Source organism: Rhinolophus ferrumequinum, chromosome 13 (assembly GCF_004115265.2).
Source record: "Rhinolophus ferrumequinum isolate MPI-CBG mRhiFer1 chromosome 13, mRhiFer1_v1.p, whole genome shotgun sequence".
In the NCBI taxonomy this organism is placed as follows: domain Eukaryota; kingdom Metazoa; phylum Chordata; class Mammalia; order Chiroptera; family Rhinolophidae; genus Rhinolophus; species Rhinolophus ferrumequinum.
The window spans coordinates 49,444,628-49,466,820 of record NC_046296.1 but is presented as its reverse complement, the minus strand read 5'-3'; the positions used below and the strand labels follow the sequence as shown (position 1 = coordinate 49,466,820).

Genomic DNA, 22,193 nt, shown 5'->3' with positions numbered 1-22,193 from the left:
TCAGGTGAATATTTTAGTACCGTTAAGAGAGAAGAGGGTATGAAGCAATTAATTGAATCTAATTTTCTTCTACCTGACAATCATTTTATAGCATCTGTGATGAAAATCACAGCAATTCCAAGTTTAACAGAAAATTTTAGAATTTTAGGCACATAAGTCATTGATATTAAGCAAAATAAAGTTTACTAATATTTTTATCCTCTAGAAACAGCAGTAGATAGGCAGATCACCTTTCCTTTGTCTCCAGCTCTTAACATTGAAGTGGAACAAAATGGGAAACCGTCCCTGGTTGATTTGAATGAAGAAATGCAGCCCATGGATGTAGAGGAATCACAGTGTGAGTGAAATTAACAGAGCTGTTGTCCATGACAGTCAAAGGAGTAGTGATCCAAACGCATCATGTTGGGCAAAGATTTCCTTATGGCTTGCAAAAACTTGGTTTTAAGAACATGATTAAAAAATAACCTGTAATTCTGCTTTGGCAATATGCTTTAACTTTCAGCTCATCTTTGTGAACACAGCTGCGCTAATACTTGCAATTCTTGTTTTTTAATATCTTGGGATTTGAAATCATGTCATGGTTTAACTATTTTTTTGAAAATCAAGGTGAATGTAAATAAAATGGGAATGGAAAACAGTACTCCAGATAATTGATTATAGTTCCTTAACATGATAGTGAATTCTTAAACTTGAACACATTCTAACTATGGTATTTTGTGTGGTGGCATTATATGTAAGTGGGATGGATATTTGCTTATTAAATACTACATTTTAAATTACAAACTAATTTAAAAGAAAATACATATTTTCCTTTTTAGGTCTTAGATTATGTCCATTTTTAGAAGATCATAAAGAAGACATTCTGTGTGGGCCAGTATGGCTTGCTAGTGGCCTTGATCTATCAGGGCATGCTGGGATGTTGACGTTAACAAGCCCCAAACTTGTTAAAGGTAAGGTAACATATTTTATAAAAGCAGAATAAAGCCACAGTTGTAAAAATAGATTAAAAAGAAAACTGATCTCAAAAAAGTAAGATACTGTTTTGCTTAGAATTTTCATTAGCAACTCCATCAATTTCCGGGTAGCCAAGGTGATTTCTTCTCATAAATGACTGTGTTGTTATGTGAGACTTCTGATCCTAGACATTTTCTGTTCTGGAGGGCTCAGTGCTGTTTGAAAAAGCATAAAGAAAGGGAACACAGTGTGATGTGGCATGTTTGCCTCTCCCATCAATTAAGAGTCCTGTGTCTTTGGAGTGTATTAATTGTATTAATATATTGTTTTATCTTCTCTTAGGAGGGTTTTTATAGAAGAGTTTTGACAGTATAGATGTAATGATTTGGGTGTCTCACATAAACATAAATGACAGTTAATGTATATAATGTATATTTTAACTGTTAATGTATATTTAACAGTTAATGTATTATCTATGGTGTACATATAATAGATATTGCAGTAGTAGGATTTTTACTTCAGCTTCTGTATCCCCAGAGGTGAATAAAAACGCCAACAAACAAAACACCTAGCTCGATTATTAACGTAAATTTGGAGGTGGCATCAGCTGTGGAGATCCTTACCCAAACCAAGAAAAATATCAGTTACAACTATTTTAATTTGTGTACATTCTCTTCATCATGTTTGTCCACATTCACACATTTACCTTTGGTTGCAGATATATACAAGTTTTAATATGCTCTCTTGACTGCATCCCATTCATTCATTAAGTTTCTGAGACCCTGTGATGTCGTAGGCCACATACTTGGATACAGTAGTGAGCAAAACTAATAAAATCTCTCATATTGCTGAGAGTAGAAGTTAGTTTTGTTGAATGAGAGTGTGAAACTTAAATTTTTTTGTGAAAATAAAAGTGTTGGCTTTGATAAAATAGGAGAATGAAATTATGTGACACATTTCAAAAGATGATCTTTTAAAAGTGTAAATTTTCTTAGAATTAACTAAGAATGATTATTTTTCTCACCAAATTTCCAAAAAATTGTTTGGAACTGGAGAAAATGATCGCCAAATTTGTATGGAAGAAAAAAGGATGATACGTGTCAAATAAATTTGAAAAAAGAAGACTAAAAGGGAGGGTCTTATCAATTACTAGAACATAGGATAATACAGCGGTAAGAATTGTGTAACAGTGAAGTGCTAGCACAGTAGGCAGGTAGATCAGTCAAAAACATAAAAGGTAGCTTTTTTAATCACAGGACGATTGCTGTTGAAGCAGCAATAGGCTGATGATTTACTGGTGGGTGTATTTAATTGGAGGGTTTTTTGCAATATATTTTACATACCGATTTTATAGTATGACCTCAGTTTAGTTAAAATAAAACATACACTGGTGATAATGGCAACCAGTATTTATTGAGTGCTTCCTTTGTGCCATGCATAGTTTTAAGTGTTTTAATTACCTTTGAGGTAGGTACTATTTTTCTTCCTTTACATTTGAAGGAACTGAATCATAGAGATTAATTTGTCACATGCCTAATAAATGGCAGAGCCATTATTCAAAACCAGGCAATGATTCCAAAGCCTGTGCATTTTCAACTCTTAACATTATAATCTTAGTGTATGTGTGTGCATGCATAGATTGTATGGATACACATGAGGATGCCATCAGTATCTCTGGGTATCTTAATGACAATGTTTTCCTTTGTGTTTTTCTGTAGTTCACAGTATTTGTTAAAATGAATAACTTCATTGGGGAAAGTATGCCACATGTTTATAACAGTCAAAATTTTCTGTCTTATGCTGTTAGTATAATCCTGTAGCTTTTTGTTCTTTTGCTACCAACATATAAAGGTTATACAGCCACATTATACTGAAACAGTATAATTTGAAAAAATTCTGTTTTTGTGGAGGTTTATTTAACTTACTCTATGAAGAGGGAAAACAATTTGCTCTTTTGGTGATTCAGTTATTTATCCTACTCTGCACCACTCTCTAGGTATGGCAGGAGGAAAATATCGTTCATTTCTAATCCATGTCAAAGCAGTGAATGAAAGAGGAACGGATGAGATCTGTAATGGTGGTATACGTCCTGTAGTAAGGCTTCCATCCCTAAAACACCAGAGTAACAAGGGTTATTCACTTGCTTCACTTTTGGCAAAAGTTGCAGCAGGCAAGGTATGAAACAGTGTTATTTTGAACTTTTAACAATGCTGTTTTAAATATTGTGGATGAGATTTGACACACTGTTGAAAGTGGTATGACCCTTTGTTGATTTTTCAATACACAATTGTCTTGTTTGTATTTTTTCTTTACAGTGACTTAAAAAATATAATTAAGAAAATATTTTGAATTAAAATTAAGCAAACTATGTAACATTTATAAAGTATATTCAGTAGGAAGTAATTGTTAGTAGGTACTTACCTTTATAATTATTTTAGGCCATAATACTCATTTCCTTAGGCCTGCGAGTTTGTTTCTGTGTCCTCTACTGGTACTCTCCACTTTTTTTTGGGGGGGGGGGCGGGGGTAAACATTTGGGCGTGTGCAGAAAGAGAAATTGGGAAGTGATTTTCGAGACACACCGTAATTTTCATGGTTGATTTTCTGCAATACCTGTGTACCATGCAGTCTCTTCATAATTGCCTGATCTTGGATTTTCCTGAACTCTGTGGAGATTTTGTTTCTCTATCATCGTTAGTCATAAGAAACAATAGCAATATCAGTAACACCAATCATCTTATATTTATATAGGTCTTCCAGTTTTTCAAGGACTTCTGTGTACTTTATCTGATTTAATCCTCAAAATAACTCTGAAGTAGGCAGAGCAGGTGCAATTATCATCTCCATTTTTCATATTGAAAGTTTGTGAACCTTAGAAATTAGGGAGCTGGCATTATCTCATATAGGTTGTAAGTGCTGTGGCTGGGACTTGGACTCAGGACTTTGGCATCATAATCTTTAATCATGGTTGTTGCCTTTAAAATAGTAACTGCCTTTTTCTGGTACTATAGTACAATTCTGGGCGAAATTAGTCACTTACTGAATATAGGATAAAAGCTATCATTGTAATTTGAAATTTGTTTTGACAGTCATACTTACTGTTCTTTATCTGAAAACTTGAATAGTAAATAATTTTTAGTATTATTTGTTCATTTAATTACTTATTTTTGTACGTTTAGGAAAAATCATCTAATGTTAAGAATGAAAATGCAAGTGGTGCTCGTAAATCTGAAAACCTCCGGGGCTGTGACTTACTTCAAGAGGTGTCAGTCACAATTCGAAGATTTAAGAAAACTTCAATTTCTAAGGAAAGGTAACTCATTCCCTTTTCTTGTTACTCTTCTAGTAATAAAAGTACATATAAAGGAAGACTTCCAGTAAACATACTGACACACACACACAATATTTTTAAATCTAGCTTTTACTTGAAAATTTTTGTTTGCTTTCCATGTCTGTTATTAAGAACTTGTAATCTCAATGAGGGTACAAGTTGTCTTTCTATTTCATTAGTTTATCTCTGGTGTCTATATACTACTTGGTATATACCAGTAATACAGTATTTGTAGCATGAAGAAGTAAATAAATATAGTAATTTGAAGTTTTACTCACTCTTTCTGAATATAATACATTTTTGTAAAATCCATTTCTTTTTAAAACTTTCTACAAACCAGGTGTTTCTTACATACGATGTTAAATCTTTTAATACCATAACATTAAATTCAGAGACCAACATTTCATTGTAATATATGATTTTCAAAAGTTTTTTTTAATTGTGACATTCATGATTTAAAATGAAACATTATATGACCAACCAGGTTGTGATAGTTTTAGTATGTTTCATTTTGCTTGTTAATGTATTTACATTTTCTTTTTTGTAGAGTGCAACGATGTGCCATGTTACAGTTTTCAGAATTTCATGAGAAGCTTCTTAACACCCTTTGTAGAAAAGCAGATGATGGTCAAATCACAGAACATGCCCAGAGCCTCGTGTTGGATACTCTTTGTTGGTTAGCTGGAGTGCATTCAAATGGACCTGGAAGGTTAATAATTAAAAGATTTTACTTACCACTGATGCTTGCCCTTTGAATGTTATGATTGGAAGTTCAAGATGAATCTAAATGTCTGCTATTGTCTTGCAGCTCAAAGGAAGGAAACGAGAGCCTGCTTTCGAAAACACGAAAATGTCTCTCAGACATCGTACGTGTTTGCTTCTTTGAGGCAGGACGAAGCATAGCCCATAAGTGTGCCCGATTTCTAGCCTTGTGCATTAGGTTGGTTTTTGTTTTGTTTTTAAGTTGAAAGTATACTTTATTAGGTACACCTGCAGTTTGGCAGGTGATCTTTTGTCCCTAGTTATATATGATCCTTGTTGAGTGTATGTATAACTTAAGCAAATTTTCAAAAGTTAATGAGGGTTACTGAAATTCTGAGAAATAATTTCGGGTTTTTTTTTTTTGGCGAAAATGTCATGTTCAATAAATCTATTAATAAAAGAACTCTACTAGGCTTCTCTGCCTACTAGTAGCAGTTTGGGGAGTTTGTTAAGGAGAATTCCATCCCCACCTTCACTCCTACTCTCCATGGTTGTCTTTAGGTCCTTCATCTGAGACCTAGTTCCCTGTTATATGAAAGTCTTACCAGGCTTATTTGTAAGATACTCCAAATTATTTTCTCTAGACCCTGAGACTTAAACTATGGGAATTGTTTAAAAGCTAATAGTCAATATTGACTGTACCTGCTTGTTAACCCTTTGATAAGGAGAATTGATCAATGCGTAAGAAAACAGTTACAAAGGCCCTTAGTGTAATCAATTTCTTCTATCTTTCTGCATGTCCATAGAGCTTTAAGGAAGATTTTTCTTGAAATCAGTATAAATACATTTTTAAAGATTTTTAAAAGTACGGCACCATGTTTAGGTTGAATTTGGACCTTGAGTATCAATGTATTTAAAATTTTTCTTTAAAAATTTCAGTAATGGCAAATGTGACCCATGTCAACCAGGATTTGGATCTGTTCTCTTGAAGGCCTTACTTGATAATATGTCATTTTTACCTGCAGCTGCAACTGGTGGTATGTGAAATTAGTTTAATCACTAATAACTGTAGTCATAGGAAATATTTCATGATATACTTGGGATTATTTAGTAATTATTTTTTCTCAATTCTCCTTTAATTCTGTAGCTTATCTTTGTACAAGAATTGTTATATTATGATTGGGCAGGTAATCACTATTCAGTAATATTGCTAGGAAAAAGTGGGAGAATCAAGTCTAAATAACAAGTTATCTTAACCCATATTTTTCTGTATTTCATTAAAATCATTGAGTTGTTTGGTTGTTTACTAACTATACATCAAATATCAAAAACTAAAATGCCAGTAAGTACCAGATAGATGACATAAATAGTACAATGGTCCATACATTTATTGTGTGTGATTGGTAGGGATTATGGCCAACTAAAATTCTCTAAAAAGGGCCACGTTGTTTTTTTTCAGCACTGGAAGAGTGTAGAAATGCATTCAAGAATGAATGTGGTTCTCAAGTAGGAATTTACAAAGCAGTGTCCTACAATTGCGTGTGTGTGTATGTGTGTGTATGTATATGTGTGTGTGTGTATGAAGATTTTTAAAAATTTTCAATGTGTTTTGCTATTTTATGCTGTTAATATGAAGGGCTATTGATTTGCCCTTTAAAACTTAATGTTATTTTTTGGTAGACATTTCTATCATTTGTCTTCAAAATAACCCATTCAACAAGTTGTCTCAATGAAAGAAATATATTTCACAAGGATTTGATCTTTGTGGTATACCAGAAAAAAAGCTTTCTCAAAGTTAGTGAATGCGTATTATATCAGTATCTTAATTTCGATAGAGTCTGTTTATATTTACCTTGAACATATATTGGATAAAACTATTAACTCTATGATATAGAGTAGGATGTTTTGCATTTGGTTGCTCACATTAATATTTCTCTGTTTAAAACAATTTCTTGAAGATACTCTTAGAGATAGAGCTTAAATTCTGGGTATACTTAGACATCTCAAATTTCATAAGAGTCTTAAAATACATTATCACAATTATATTTTAAGCCATGTTGGTCTGTATCTAACTGGAAGTATGGAATAATTCTACTCACTTGCTAAAGTGTGCTATTTATAGTTTAATGCCATCCATTGTGTTTGAAAAGTTTAGAACAGAGAAATACTATTTCAGGAAGGATGTCTTGAAGGCCTAGACATCTGTCCACTTTTCCAGCCATTGTAAAGTGTCCCTCACAGTCATCTTATGTTATTGAATACCTAAATGACTTGTGGACTTGATATACTTCTCAAAAAACATGTTTGAAATTCTTAGTCAATGTCCTCCTAGAGTCCTCTGAGGAGTTGGTCCTTCTTTGTAAGTTGCAAGTTGTAAGAAAATCTAGGAAAAGGGGACACTGATAAATATATAATCTGAAGTTTTCTTTGTTAGAGATGAATGAAAGAAAAACTGATTTTTGTTGTCTTCAGGTTCTGTCTATTGGTATTTTGTCTTACTGAACTATGTTAAAGATGAAGACTTGGCTGGGTGCAGTACAGCTTGTGCATCGTTGCTTACTGCTGTGTCCAGACAGTTACAGGACAGGCTGACGCCAATGGAGGCTTTACTTCAGACGAGGTATTTAATATGTATAATGGCAAATAATGGGCCTTTCTGGACACGATGACACCTTTGTACAGCACTGTTATGTGTATTTGCTTGGAAACTATTTTTCTTTCAAAAATATATTTAATTTATACTTCACCTTTTCCCAAATGATATTAGCTTAAGGCTTCCTTTCCCCCTATGTTTTCTGTAATGATTTCCCTTTTACCAATGATGGAAATCCTGAAGATGGTGATTCAGAGGGCTAATTATATTAAAATATTTAAAAGTGGTATTTCCTCCTAATGGAAGAAGCATTTAAGGTAATTTGTTTCTTGTTTCTGTTACTAAAACGTTGTAGGTGGAATTTTGTAAGTCACTTACAGCCCTTACTTAGTATTCTTCATCCGCAGATTATCTGAAAATTAAACAATGAAATGAAAAATAGCTAACGGTTAGATTTGAGTTCTTGCCCAATCTTCAGTATTTGAAGAACTCTTTTATTTCATGCAATGATTTTGTAATCTGTTTAGATTGAAATTTTGATTTTGATGAAATTTTACTTAAATTCAAAGTCTTTGTACTTTCTGTTGAGTCAGTGTAGTGATTGAGGGGCAGTAGGGCTGCCTCATATCTCTGTTCTGGGCTTCAATCTAAATCTTCAGTTGAAGATTCAGTCTGGATTCTTTAGCTACCAGCTTATTCAAATCACATTTGTTGACTCTCTCAACCATGGCTTTTTGCAGTATGAGTTTGCCCGGAATACAGTTGAGATTCACTGAATTTAATGGGTTAAAACTCGTTAGTGTCTCCTCCTGCCATGTATCAAACGTTTAAAACTAAGTAAATAGATAATTTGTTAATTAGATGGCTGACAGGAAAATTATTAGGACATTATTTTATTTTTCAGATATGGACTGTATAGCTCACCATTTGATCCAGTCCTCTTTGATTTGGAAATGAGTGGCTCTTCTTGTAAAAATGTGTACAACAGCAGCATTGGTGTCCAGTCAGATGAAATTGATTTATCAGATGTCCTTTCAGGTAGTAACTTCTTTTATTAAAGGAATTTCTGAATTTTCTATCTTGGATTTAAGCTACCATTGGCTTAATAGATTGTAGATACTACATTCTGTCTTTATTTAAAAACTAAAATTTAGAACCTAACCTTAAAATGTGTCAATCATTAAACTATTTGCCTTTATTTCTTAACTCCCTCCTCAAAAATATTAAGGTTATTTTTGAAAGAGTTGTGAAATATTTTTTTTTTGGTGTGTGTGTTTTATTGCATCTGAGTATGACTTTCATACTCATGAGACTTTAAAATTTGATTATTTGTTGTAGTCTTTTCAGTTTTATTTGGTGTGTCTTTGCTGTTCATAAAATCAAAGAACATATTATTTCATAAGTCAAAAAATAAAATTAGTATATACTTATTGTAATAAGCAAAGATGAAGAAAGAAAAATAATTTTCTGCATATACTGCCACACTCTTCTTAGATAAACTTTGTTGTACACAAGTGTTACATATATCCTTGTATACATTTCTGAAGATTTGGCTTTTAGGATTGAATGTATAATGTTCTTTGTATAAACCTAGATGTCTATCTAGGTTTGTTACATAAAGCAGTGACCATTTTCTTATTTGCTTCTATCTTGCTGAATTTACTGAAAGTGTTTTTAGTAAACCAAAAATGTTAGAAAATTTATTTGTAAACATATTAAGATAATTACCACCTTAAGTATAAGTAAAAAAAAAAGGAAATATAGAACTATAAATAAAATCTAAAATTCCTCCACTCCAATCTCTCTACTCTCTTAGGTTACCACTTACTGGCCTGTTACTTGCCTTTTAATGACTTGTGCTGCCTTGGGTGTATGCTTCTGTTTGATGATTTCGGCTCTGACTCCTTCATGCCAATTTGTCTCTACTGAAGTAACACATTAATTTATGAGTGGAGCTCAGAGGAGAGGTTATAACTAGATAGATAAATGCCTTCTGTATACCTTAGGATAGAATGAGATCCATTATGGGAGAGCATGTAAGGAGAAGACTGTAAAGCTCAGGCCAAATGGAGTTAAGTATGCAAGGCTAGCCACACTCAGTATAGAAGACCCAAGAGAAGGGACTTAGATATCATGTGTCTCCATATGACACATGTGTCTCATCATTTTGCTCCTCACCATTTTGTTCCTTCTGCAGTGTTCCTTTTCTCAGTTAATGGCATCACTGGCACAAAATAAATCTGAATGTCGTACTTGATACCTATCTTTCTCATCCTCCACACTGAGGCTATCACCAGATCCTATCTATTTCTCCACCAATGTGTATTTCAAATCTGTCTACTCTCTGATCCCTCGTGATCACCTGATGACAGTCCAAGCCACAGCAGTCATCTTGAAGTTGGGCTACAATAATAGCTTTCTAACTGTTCCTTCAGCATCTGTTCTTGCCTCATTTCAGTGCATTCTCCATTTTGGCAATGAGTATGATCATTTTTGAATGCAAACCTGATCACTTTACCTCTCTCCTTGAAATACTTTTCATGTCTTCCCATTACTCTGTAGTCCAAAATCTTTAACATATGAAGTCTTGTATGATCTGGCTCTCTTTCTTTGGCCACTGTTAGTCTCCTTTCTCTGGCCCAGTGATTGTCAAAGTGTGGTCAATCAACCCCCTCAGGATTCCTAAGATCCTTTCAGGGAATCCTGTTTTCATGATAGAATGCTGTTATTTGCATTTTTTCATTGCATTTACTTTTGTACTGATTGTGCAAAAAGCATGATATTCTTACTAGACAGTTGCAATAAAAAAATATGCCAGTTCACTTTTACTTACAAATGTCCTTAATGAAGCTGTAGAAATGGATGATTTTATTAAATTTTAAACTCATGAGCACTCATCTTTTAAATAGTCCATGATGAAATGGAAGTGTGCATGAAGCACTTCTGCATATTGTAGAGCCATGGCTTTTTCAAAGGAAACACACTTGTATAGTTGTTTGAGTTACAAGCTGAACTTATTGCTTATTTCATGGACATTTTTATTTGCAAGAATGACTGACAGGCAACATATATTTATTCAGACTTGATTATTTGGCAGTTATTTTCTGAAAAAATTTATAGGAAAAAGCTGTCAGTATCTATCCAACTGATAGTATTTGTTGCCAATGTTAAAAGTACAGTTTTAGGCAAAAAAAAAATTAGAATTTTGGAAAATGTGTATCCTACACAGTGAGCTTGACAGCTTTCCAATACAATGTTTTTTTCTGATGGGCTGTGATATTAGTGAGTGTCATTTTGTGATACTATATAATGAAATGTATTAACATTTGGAAGATCTGTATAGAGTGGTGAACCAATATTTTCTAAATGATCAACGCATGATGACATCATCTATGGGTAAAAGATTCTTTAAAAGTACAAGATAGGCTGATTAATCTTAGTGCAGTCGAGTTTGAGAAGTTCACTGATAAGGTATCAAATATCATGTGGCAATTAATCACTAAGAATACTGCCAGTTGTCAAGTTTTCAAATATGTAGGGTTATTAAAACCTTCATTTTCGAACTACATTTTTTTGTTGGGTTGGGTGTTTTTCATATATACTTCTACAAGAACAACATATTGCAACACATTGTATGCAGAGGCAGATAGAAAAATCCAGCTACTCTCTGATAAGCCAGATTTGAAAGAGATTTGCAAAATGTAAAACATTACACTCTTCTCATTAAGTTATTTTTGTTTTAGAAGACAGTTATTTTTCTTTAGAGTTTTCCGTTTTTATATCTAATGAGTTTATTATTGTTAAGTGAATTAATATTTTAAATTTACCATCTTAAAATTTCTATGAGATGTATATATAGATCTACATGTATATCTATATATCGAAATATAGATCTGTATATAGATATATAAATATATCTACATCCAGTACATATGTATGTGTATATATATGTGCTTACACACACACACACACACACACACCCCCAATATAAATGAAAACTCTTTAGAGTTCTTAATTATTTTAAAGTTATGAAGAGTGGTTTTAGGATTGAGAAATGTTCCTCTGACTGCATTGTTCTTTCAGTTCCTCTAATGTGCCACGTTCCTTCCTAGTGGAGAGATTTCATTCATGTCATTTCTTCAGCTTGGTCTCCCCTGGCCTAATGGAATAAATACATAAAAATCTCTTAATCTTCTCATAAATCTCATCATCTCATGGTGGAAGTATTTTATTACCCCTTTACTTAGACTGATTTCCTCTTAACTTATCAGTCCTTTGAGCTTCTCTTAAGTAAAACAGCACTTTTCTTAAAGTTTAGTTCTGTTTAATGCCTAGTAACCTATAACACAGAATATGTGTTTCATGAGAACAGGGAACTGTCCTTTTAATTTTGTATTTTCCACATCTTGTTTTAAGTACTCAAAATATTTTTTTAACTCTTGTGTCAGACTCAGTGCTGGGCACCACTGGGACTTTAGAAAACAAGGTTTTGGCCGGTTAGTCTTGCTTTTCAATTAGTCCTTCAGATGTTGATGACAGTTTTTCTGTCTCCTCATTCTTTCCATCTTGAGTTTCTGTTGTACTTTATCTGTTAATTCTGTTTGAAGTAGTGCTAACTCCAGAAAATTTGGAAAGTACTGAAAATGACCCCTTCCCCCCATACTACATACATTCTTAATTCTTTTGTCTGTCCAGTCTTCTTGCCGTGGTTTTATTCACATAGTTGTAACCATCCAATTTTTTTTTTACTATTACATATGCTAACTTAAACTATTTCTATCATTATAAAGTAGTATGCCTCATTCTACAAAATTGATAATATATATATACATTATAACAAAATATTTATAGATAAATCTTGTTAATATTTTGGAATGTTTAGTTTTTACTTTGTGTCGTATTTATACTGTTGATGTCATAGAATGTATTCTGATTTTATGCACACTTAACAGATTGGGCAATAGCTAATGTAAGTAGCTGGTTTATTATTTTCTTCCTCTTTAAAATCTAAATTACTTGTTACTGTTTCTTGTTAATGTGAATAGACACTGAGTTGCTTGTATGCAGCTCTGCTTTTGTAGCAAGGAACCTAGTATCTCCTGTTTGTGAGTTTTCTTAATACCATGTCCATTGTTGAAGCACTGTGTGAGGTGAGGGTTGTGTGTTTATACATCTCTCCAATTAAAATTGGAGTAGCACTATAATTCTTAATAGGATTGTCTTTTAAAGATTAATTCACATATTATAACTCTTGTCTCTCTTCTGTATTAGGAAATGGAAAGGTCAGTAGTTGCACAGCTGCCGAAGGTAGTTTCACATCTCTCACTGGACTTCTAGAAGTTGAACCCTTACACTTTACTTGTGTGTCAACTAGTGATGGAACCAGAATAGAAAGGGATGATGCAAGTACGTTTACTGGTATATACCATCTTTTATTATATACACTCTTTTATTGTATAGTATGTGCTGTAATAAATATAAAGTGACATGTAAATACTTAAATATCAGCTTATAGTATATGTAAGTTCTTTACTGTCATGTTAAATAGAAAGTTATAAATTGGAGGGACATTTTGGGGTAAAATCATTAGTAGTTTTATATTCTTTTCTAAGTCTGTTCATAGGTTGTTTTTTTCCCCAAACCTCTGGTGCACTATTTTAAATCTTTTTGTTTTTATGTGTGTGTATATTTTTAGAAGCCTCTTAATTTATAAAATACTGAACATAATGAAAATAGAGGAGAGCGTACAGTAGACTATATTTCCATTGCTCAGCTTCAGTAATCATCAGTTGATGATCAGTCTTGTGTGTAGTTTTAACATCAGAATGTTTTATTTCTTGCTTTAAAGTTAAAAGTATATTTGGTGCAGTGTCTTTGAGAAGGGTGAGGTGAGATGAATAAAGTGGGAATACTATTTTTCCAGCTAGTTTAAAGCAATTTTGGATATATGAACCGGTATATGAGTATGTTGAATATGTGGTGGTGTTGATGTTTTAAATGGATAGTCAGTGGAAAGTCTTATTTTGTATACCTGTCTTTAACATTTTAACAAAAAGTAAGAAAAGTTTACTTGAGGAGCCATTGAAATTTAGTCTTGCCCTTCGCTTCAGAATGGCAAAAAGTCTTAAAAGGAACTTAGCAGTTCTTCATTTGAGTGTCTTTTTACTCAGAATCATCTTGTATCTTCCAACTGGAGGAGTAACCAGTGAATGAAATTCATGGCTTATATAGTTATGGTGAGAGTTTCACTTTAAAATGAAATTAAAATCTAATGTTTCTTTAATGTGGAGATGCCACAAGGAACAAAATTTATTTGTGTTTGCTTTCTTGGACTATTCTAGTCATTTTGTAGAAATATATATTTATACTAGAATAGACATGCTATGATAAGAAATTGAATTTTCAGAGAACTCTTTAGTTATAAATTAGACTCTTTCTTGGGACAGTCATAAAAATAAGGATCTAAGAGTTTTATTTTAAGAAAATTTATGTGTTTGAATAAGTATACTTTCATAAGGTATAAAATTTAAACAGGTAAAAATTTAGGCTTGAAAAAGCCTTCACATTCCTCACCCATTTTACTCTCCTGCAAAGGAAGCAATGGAGCCAACTTTTTTGTGTATTCAAAGGTGGTCTTCTATGCCTGTACAAGCAATCACCTCTGTATTCCACCCAGACTGAAATCACCACCAGCAGAGGGATTTTTATTAAATGTTAGAGCAAACTCTTGACTAGTGATCATAAGGTGCTGGAAGATGACTATGGTCTCTGAACTTCCTGTTTAGGATTTTTTTGTTGAAACATGTTAATTGTGAAATATAATTCCCAATAGAGAAAAGTGCAGAAAACGGTTGTATAGCCCAGAAGTTTATCAAAACACAAGCTGTCTACCAAATCAAAAAATATTTCTAGTACTCTAAAAGGTGTGGTCTGTCTCCATGCCCCCTTCCCTTTATTTCTCCCTCACTCTCTCCAAAAGGTCAACATTGTCCTAACTTTTTGAGTAATCATTTCGTGGTCTTTGTTTCTTCGTATAATCACTTAATTATGCATTTCTGAGCACTGGTTGAGTAGGGTCTGTATAATATAAAATTGCGTTTATATATTTTTGGTCTGCCTTCTGTTCAACGTTATGGATGTTAAATTCATATCATTGCATATATGTAGATAGTTGGTTCTTCTTCACTGCTGTTTAAGATTCTGTTTGAATAAAATAAAATTTATGGATCCACTATTTGTTTGTGTACTGTCAGTCAACATTTGGGTTGTTCTATTGTGGCACTATTACTACTAATGGATACACTGTTCTCTTGGATATGAATGGGGAAGTTGATTTGCTGCTTCATAGGGTTGTCATACGTATATTCAACTTTAGTAAGTAACATTAAAGAAATGCACTTCTTAATTTTCAAGTACATGAGGAATTTCTAGTTATCTTCTTATTGATTCCTATTTAAATTGTTTTGGGGTCAAAAGAAATACTCTGATTATCAATCTTGCAAAATATGATAGGAATTGTAGTGGGTCAGCTTTTATAAATATTCCATGAATGTTTCACAATAATGTTTACTCAGCATTTGTTGGTGAAGTGTATTCTATATATCTATTTGGGCAAGTTTGATAAGTATGTATTGATTACTTCATCTACTACTTAGTTTTTTCAGCTAATAAAATGTGTTAAATTTTTGTCACTGTACCTGTGGATTTGTTTATTTTAGTTTCATCAGTTTTTATGTTATACATTTTGGAACTACCATACAAATTCAGAGTGGTTTTATCTTTCTTGTGAATTGAATCTCTTATCTTTACAAATTATGTCTTTATCTTTGAGTGCTATTTTTCCTAAAAGTAATTTGTTTGATATTTGTATACTTTAGACCAACTTTTGGTTACTAGTTGTATAGTATATATTTTTCCTTCTTTTCAGTTTCAACTTTTCAGGGTCTCCTTATATTTCAGACATACTTTTAAAGTCACATGTAGTTTCCTTTTTTAATCTACTCTGATACTTTTACTTTCAATTGCAATATTTAATCTACATTTAGTGTAATTACTTACATATTTGTGTTTAAACCTACTGTGTTTTTTATATGTTCTATTAGATTTCTCCTTTTGCCAGATACTTCTTTTTCTCTTATTTTCTTTGGTGATTATATTTTTATTGGTCTATTTTTCTACTTTTTACTGGTTTTAGCATTTATTCCAGAGATCATAGTATACACATATCTTTGACATCTAAGAGTCCAGTTGATATTTTACCATTCAGTGCAAATATCTTGAACATTTTTTAATCACCTTTCCAATTTATATGGCATTGTGATTTTATATCTTATTTTAGGTGTGTTTTGATTCCCCTAATAATTATTATAATAGTTTTTATATTCAGTATTCATTTGTATTTATCGCATAATTCCATTTCATTCCTCTTTATTCCTTTCTTTGATTTTGAGCTTTTATCTGGTATAATTTTGTTTATGTCTGAAAACTATCCTCTAAGATCTCTTATTTGTACTTGTCTACTGGTGAATTAACTTAGTTTTCTTGGAAAATTTTCAAATATTTTTTGAATAATTAGATAAGCAAACCACATAGCCATTATTCAGATTCCAATAGTATTGATACTTTTGCTCATTTCTTTTATCTGTTTTCTTTGCTGAAGTACCTCCAAAAAAATACTAGATATTGTATTACTTTTATGTCTATATAATAAGAGATATGTACCTTAAACAATATGAATATTTTTTTAACTACTGATGGCGATTTTTCATAACTGTCTAAATTAATTATAAGTATGATACACTTTTATCAATCAAATTAGCATAATCTGATGGTATCATCTAAGTTTCAATACATAATTAATTTTATCTGTATATCACAATAACATTTTATATTTAGTTTATTTGGATCAAGAGGTGTTATTTTCATTCTTGAGGTATATTTTCACAGTGTAGAATTGTAAGTTAGCTATTATTTCTTCTAGTGATTTAACATAATCTTGGTTTTTACCTTGCACACTATTTTTGTTGGACATCGCCTGTCACTCTTATTATTCCTCTTTTAAGGTCACTGTCAGTACTCAAGCTGTTTTATGAGATTCATTCATATTCATTCTGTCTGTCCTGTTTTCAATGTAGACGTTTTCTACATACTTTTTAGATTTTACCCAGCTATTTGATTTTTTTATGCTATTATAAGTGATATTTTTCTTAATTTTATTTCCATTCTTTTGTTGCTACCGTGTTTCCCTGAAAATAAGACCTTCCTGACAATCAGCTCTAATGTGTCTTTTGGAGCAAAAATTAATATAAGACCTGGCCTTATTTTACTATAAGACTGAGTCTCATATAATATAAGACCCAGTCTTGTTTTACTATAACATAGTGAAACTTATATAACATAAGACCTGGTCTTATTTTACTATAACATAGTAACACTTATATAACATAAGACCCGGTCTTATTTTACTGTAAGACCCGGTATAATGTAATATAATACAATATAACATAGGACCAGGTGTTACATTAATTTTTGCTCCAAAAGACGCATTAGAGCTGATTGTCCAGCTAGGTCTTACATTTGGGGAAACACTAGTGTAATAAAAATATAATTAATTTGCATATATTTATATTAACCTTATATCTGATGACATTGCTATGTTAATTTGCTAATTCTAATAGTTTGTAGATTCTTAGGGATTTTTAAATATACATAATCATGCCATCTGTTAATAGAGTTTAGTTTGTTGTTTTTCTGATGGTTGTATCTTTTATTTTTTTTCTTACTCTTTTATGCTTCCTAGGATGTGCTGAATTATATAATAGAAATGGTGATAACAGTCAGCTTTGTCTAGTTCTCACCTCTATATTTTATACCTAGTTTTTAAGGCCTTTAATAGGAAATAGAAGAGGGTATTGAAAACTCAGTAGTGTGCAAGAGATTTCAAAATTAGTTTTGTGGTAGCATGACGACTTACTTTCCTTGGATTGTTTATACTGAGAGTTTTCCCATAAACATTATTTGGGCATTAGATTTTAAAGTCAGTAAAGGACTAAAGTACATGTGGTTAATATTGAAAATAGCTTAAATTACCCCTACAGTACAACATAAATGCTTCATTAAGTCTAATAATTTTCCTTCTGGAGTTGGGATTAATAGCTTTTGGCTTTGGTGGAACATACAGGGAGCAGATGTTTTTCATTTTGGGGCACATAGCTTGTATGAAATATGATTGCTCTTTCTTTGACCAAGCTTATATAATTGAATTTGTGTAAGTTCAAAGAAGTGTGTAGTATGGTGCACTATAATAAATGTGGTTTTTTTTTTCTTTTAAGTTGAGGAATTTTTAATTGTAAGTTGTTAAGCACAGTTTTGTTGTTATTGCTATTTTGTTGAATGCAACTTAATTTTTTTATAGTTTATTTGAATGCTGGCATAATCTAGCCATTAAAATAGGCTGTCAGATTACCTGTTTTTTCCTCTATTCAAGTATTTGAGCAAATTACTTCTTTCAACTTTAGATTCATTATCTATAAAATACATAACATTAATACCTACCTATGTGCCAGTGCAAAGATTAAATGAGTTGATGTAAGTTCCATTGTTAGTACTGAGCCTCACATTGGCTTTGGTTTCTATTGCCGTTGGTTCTAATCCTAGTTTTACCACTCTCAGCTCTCCAGGGTAACTTCTCTGAGCCATTCTTTACTTAATCAACTAAAAAGCAGAATCATAGTGTCCACCCCTCAGGGTTGTTCATCTGTTAAATGTAGTCATTAACTAAAGTAATGCTGTGTGGTAATGCACACTAAACATTTGCTATTACAGTAGCGGTTGTCTTTCCCCAGTATAACTTTCTAGTAAAGGCCTGCTATAAATATTAATACTGTTGTTAGATCTGTCTTCTGCTTTTTGTTTTCTACTGACCTGTTTCACTGAGTTGTGAAATAGTTGTCATATCAAAACTTTCCCAGAATGTTTTCCACAAATATTGAAAATACTTAATGGGAAAAGAGTTCTTTTATAATGCATATTTGAATAACATTGAAAAGGAAAGTCAAAAGAATTTCTTAACTTGTAGGATTTTATAGACCTTTAATGATAATGTTCATGGGCAAGCATTATGTGCTGGACTTATTTGATTGTGCACGGGACACGCTTTTCTATCCATATTAGTGTTCCGGGGAGCACATAGTAGGAAACTGCTTTACATATTATTCTATGTGGGCCAGCCTCTGTGTTTAGGCTATGCTTTAAAATGAGGAAGTAGTGTTACCAGTCTTTTAAAATGATGTTCATAGAATTAAAGATTGTTTTGAGCTTTTTCAGGGCGGGGGAAGGAAGTGTTGCTTGTAAGAAATCTTAGTAAAGCAAATTTCAGTTTATTTCTTATGTTCAAATTGTATTATAAAATTACTCTCATTTTATATTTTTATTTCATCATATTAAAAGAAATTTCTATGCTGGAAATATTTTTAAGCTTGAAAGTATAGTGACCACTTTTTCTTTGCTATAGAAGTCATTCCTGGATCCCTTAAACTTGAATAGTATTATTGTCAACATACTTTTACTGTTAAGATTCCCTTATTTATACAGTCTAGATTCATATCTTTCAAAATGAAAATGAACTATAGTTTTAGTGTCAAAATAGGATAGTACTTTGAATATTTTTCTCTGTGTACCTTTTCTTTATCCTGTGTTTTTCTCCCCCTTATGCCAGTGAGTTCCTTCGGGGTTACTCCTGCAGTAGGTGGACTATCATCTGGGACAGTTGGGGAAGCTTCGACAGCCCTGAGTTCAGCAGCCCAGGTAGCTTTGCAGTCTCTCTCTCATGCAATGGCTTCAGCCGAGCAACAGCTACAGGTGCTGCAAGAGAAACAGCAGCAGCTTTTGAAGCTTCAGCAACAGGTTGGAGACTATTTGGCTCTTTGTTCATGCTGTCTCTAAACTTCAAAAGCTGAAAAAGTACTGTAAAAATGATCATTATTTTCATAAAGGAAAGTAGTTTGATCGATCTGAGCTAATCATTTTCTACAAAAATTGAGGTAATGTCTTTGTGATATATTTAAATATTTAAAAATTATATAAATGCATTTTATTTGATACATAACTTAGGGAATATAATTGATACTTATTTTGCAATCTTTTAGTAAAATCCATTCTTACTATGTTTAAACACTCTTGGTCAAACATTACAAATAGTTACCAGTTAACTATTGTTATTGATTGAACAACTTTACATTTAAAAAACATTTTAAAAACCTGTTAAATTGATGTGAATTAAAATTTAGTAATAATGACAAGTTTTGGAGATTTCATTGTGGTCTAAATGCAATTTACGAATTCCAGGTGACAGATTGTATCAGGTTAGGAAACATGACAGTTCACTTCCTGTTATTACTTTGTTTTACAGAGAACTTTGTTTATTTATTTACATTTAATTGTTCTGCTTCTTTTGCACCTTTGCTTTGAGAAAGTCCTAATTCCTAAATACTCAGGAAATTTTATATCAAGTATTTAACAGAGTATGTATAGCAAGGAAATAACCCATTCGTGTTGTCCACTTTGTATTTCATTTTTATTTAACTAGGATCCAGTTTAATCATGCTTATCCTCATAATATATACCCGTGTAGTTCCCCACAATTGAGGCAGGCAAGGTTAGTCTATATTTGTTGCTTTTACTTCTTTTACAGAAAGCAAAGCTGGAAGCCAAGTTACATCAGACAACAGCTGCAGCAGCTGCAGCCGCGTCAGCAGCGTCAGCAGCATCAGCAGTAGGTCCTGTTCACAACTCTGTGCCTTCCAACCCAGTGGCAGCCCCTGGATTCTTCATTCATCCATCTGATGTTATTCCACCCACTCCAAAAACAACACCACTTTTTATGACTCCACCACTCACACCACCCAATGAAGCAGTTTCCGTTGTGATTAATGCTGAACTTGCACAACTTTTCCCAGGCTCAGTTATTGATTCCCCAACAGTCAATCTTGCTGCACATAACAAAAATTCCAACAAGTCCAGAATGGTAAATTATTACATTTTAAGTAGGCGTTCGCTTAGATATTTAAAAATAATTTGTAATACACGTTAACTTTAGAAGGCGAAATTTTATTATACCAACTTGATAAATTCGATTATTTTTTAATAAAATTCTATAGAATGTCCATTCGGAAATGAGTCTTAATTTGATATTATGGTTACTAGTTTTTATAGAGCAAGAGTAATATCAATGTAGAGTTATACTTTTTTCTTTTCTAGAATCCACTTGGTTCTGGTCTAGCCCTTGCAATTTCTCATGCTTCACATTTTCTTCAACCTCCACCTCACCAGTCCATTATTATAGAGCGAATGCATTCAGGTAATCTTTGACTTCCTTAAAATATTGTTCTTGCCAAGTCTCTTGGCCCTTTGAAGACTTAATATTCTGTAGTTTGATTTCTCTTTGCAATTAAATCACGTTTGCTCTTGGGTAAGTACATTTTACTGAGAATAAGCACTATAGAAGGCTCAAGACATGGCTCACCAAGTTGAAGGGAAGAATGCTGCTGAGTAGGTTCACTATTGTGTCCAAACAGTGGATTTGATCTGTTATATGAGTCTTGCCTGTTGAACATTATTAACATCAATATTAACATAAATATTTGCCTCCAGTGTAGCTGCTCAATTACCATTACACTAGAAATTAAGCTTAAGTAGTATTCCTAAGACTTGCATTCTGGTATTGGAACCATTTCTTGAGAATGGGAGGCAGAATTAACTGATAATTATACCTGAGTAAACTTAATAACACTTCATGGTGTCTGGATAGTTCACAGTTTACCTAAGCTTGTACCCTACTTATATGCCAGAGATGTGTGATTGGGATAGGTGCTTTGAATTAGATCATGTTTACCAATAATCTGTAAGCAGTTGTTACCTTACAGTCCTACTAACTGAGCAGCAGCAGAATTCAGCAGAATCCTTAGGCATGTTTTCTAGGGGGAAGTACATGAATGTGGTGCTTATTGTATCACTTCTCATTGTATAAGCAGTTGAACCTTATTTGCTCTATTACAGTGGACAGTTTCCTTTGTGGAAGAGGAGTTTTTTTAAAAAAGTTGTAGTGGTATTTTCTACCCAAGTGATCATTCATTTGTAACAACGTTAGTGTTTATAACATTTAAAGTGAAATTTGTTGTATACTCTTATGAAATGTGAGTAGTTGTTTACACTCTGATTTTTTTTTTTTTAATGGAATTGACTGTATAGCACATTAGCCCTCTAAGGAGGAGAATTATATTTGTTGTTTAATAGCTTTTCTGTTTAGGAAAGTATTGGTAACTGCTTGTTTTCTTTTAAACCAGCCCCCATCAAGAATAGCGCTAGTCCTGGAAGTTTGACTTAGTTGGGTTCCTTTGCTGTAAATTGTAGAAGATAAGGTTACTAGCTACCCCTCACCCTAACCCAATAAAAAAGAAAAAAACTTAAGACATTATAAAAGATCCAGCTTACTGTTTCACTAATTGAGCTTGTTCCTGAAATGTGTGTGAAATGAGAGGTGCAGATTTGCTCTCTCTCCCGTTCCTCTCAGATCATTCTTGCCTTTCATTAGTGTGAGCATCTTAACCATGCTGA

At 32.6% G+C, this 22,193-nt stretch overlaps 1 protein-coding gene across 10 annotated transcripts in view; it reads left to right on the top strand.

Annotated features, from left to right (window-relative positions):
• The window catches only part of BIRC6 (baculoviral IAP repeat containing 6), a 210,029-nt gene that overhangs the window by 66,019 nt on the left and 121,817 nt on the right, over positions 1–22,193 (top strand). For 3 of the 10 annotated variants that reach the window (XR_004424875.1, XM_033125532.1, XM_033125530.1), the window contains exons 14-26: positions 206–337; positions 819–950; positions 2,951–3,129; positions 4,134–4,267; positions 4,833–4,994; positions 5,094–5,225; positions 5,927–6,024; positions 7,460–7,607; positions 8,485–8,618; positions 12,852–12,998; positions 19,297–19,484; positions 20,272–20,604; positions 20,838–20,937. Coding sequence is in view for 9 of the 10 variants with exons in the window: in XM_033125532.1 (XP_032981423.1) it covers positions 206–337; positions 819–950; positions 2,951–3,129; positions 4,134–4,267; positions 4,833–4,994; positions 5,094–5,225; positions 5,927–6,024; positions 7,460–7,607; positions 8,485–8,618; positions 12,852–12,998; positions 19,297–19,484; positions 20,272–20,604; positions 20,838–20,937 (2,019 nt within the window). In the remaining variant the exon portion in view is untranslated. The remainder of the gene's footprint in view (positions 1–205; positions 338–818; positions 951–2,950; positions 3,130–4,133; positions 4,268–4,832; positions 4,995–5,093; positions 5,226–5,926; positions 6,025–7,459; positions 7,608–8,484; positions 8,619–12,851; positions 12,999–19,296; positions 19,485–20,271; positions 20,605–20,837; positions 20,938–22,193) is intronic. The other 7 variants (XM_033125534.1, XM_033125533.1, XM_033125536.1 and 4 more) reach the window with 6 other exon arrangements.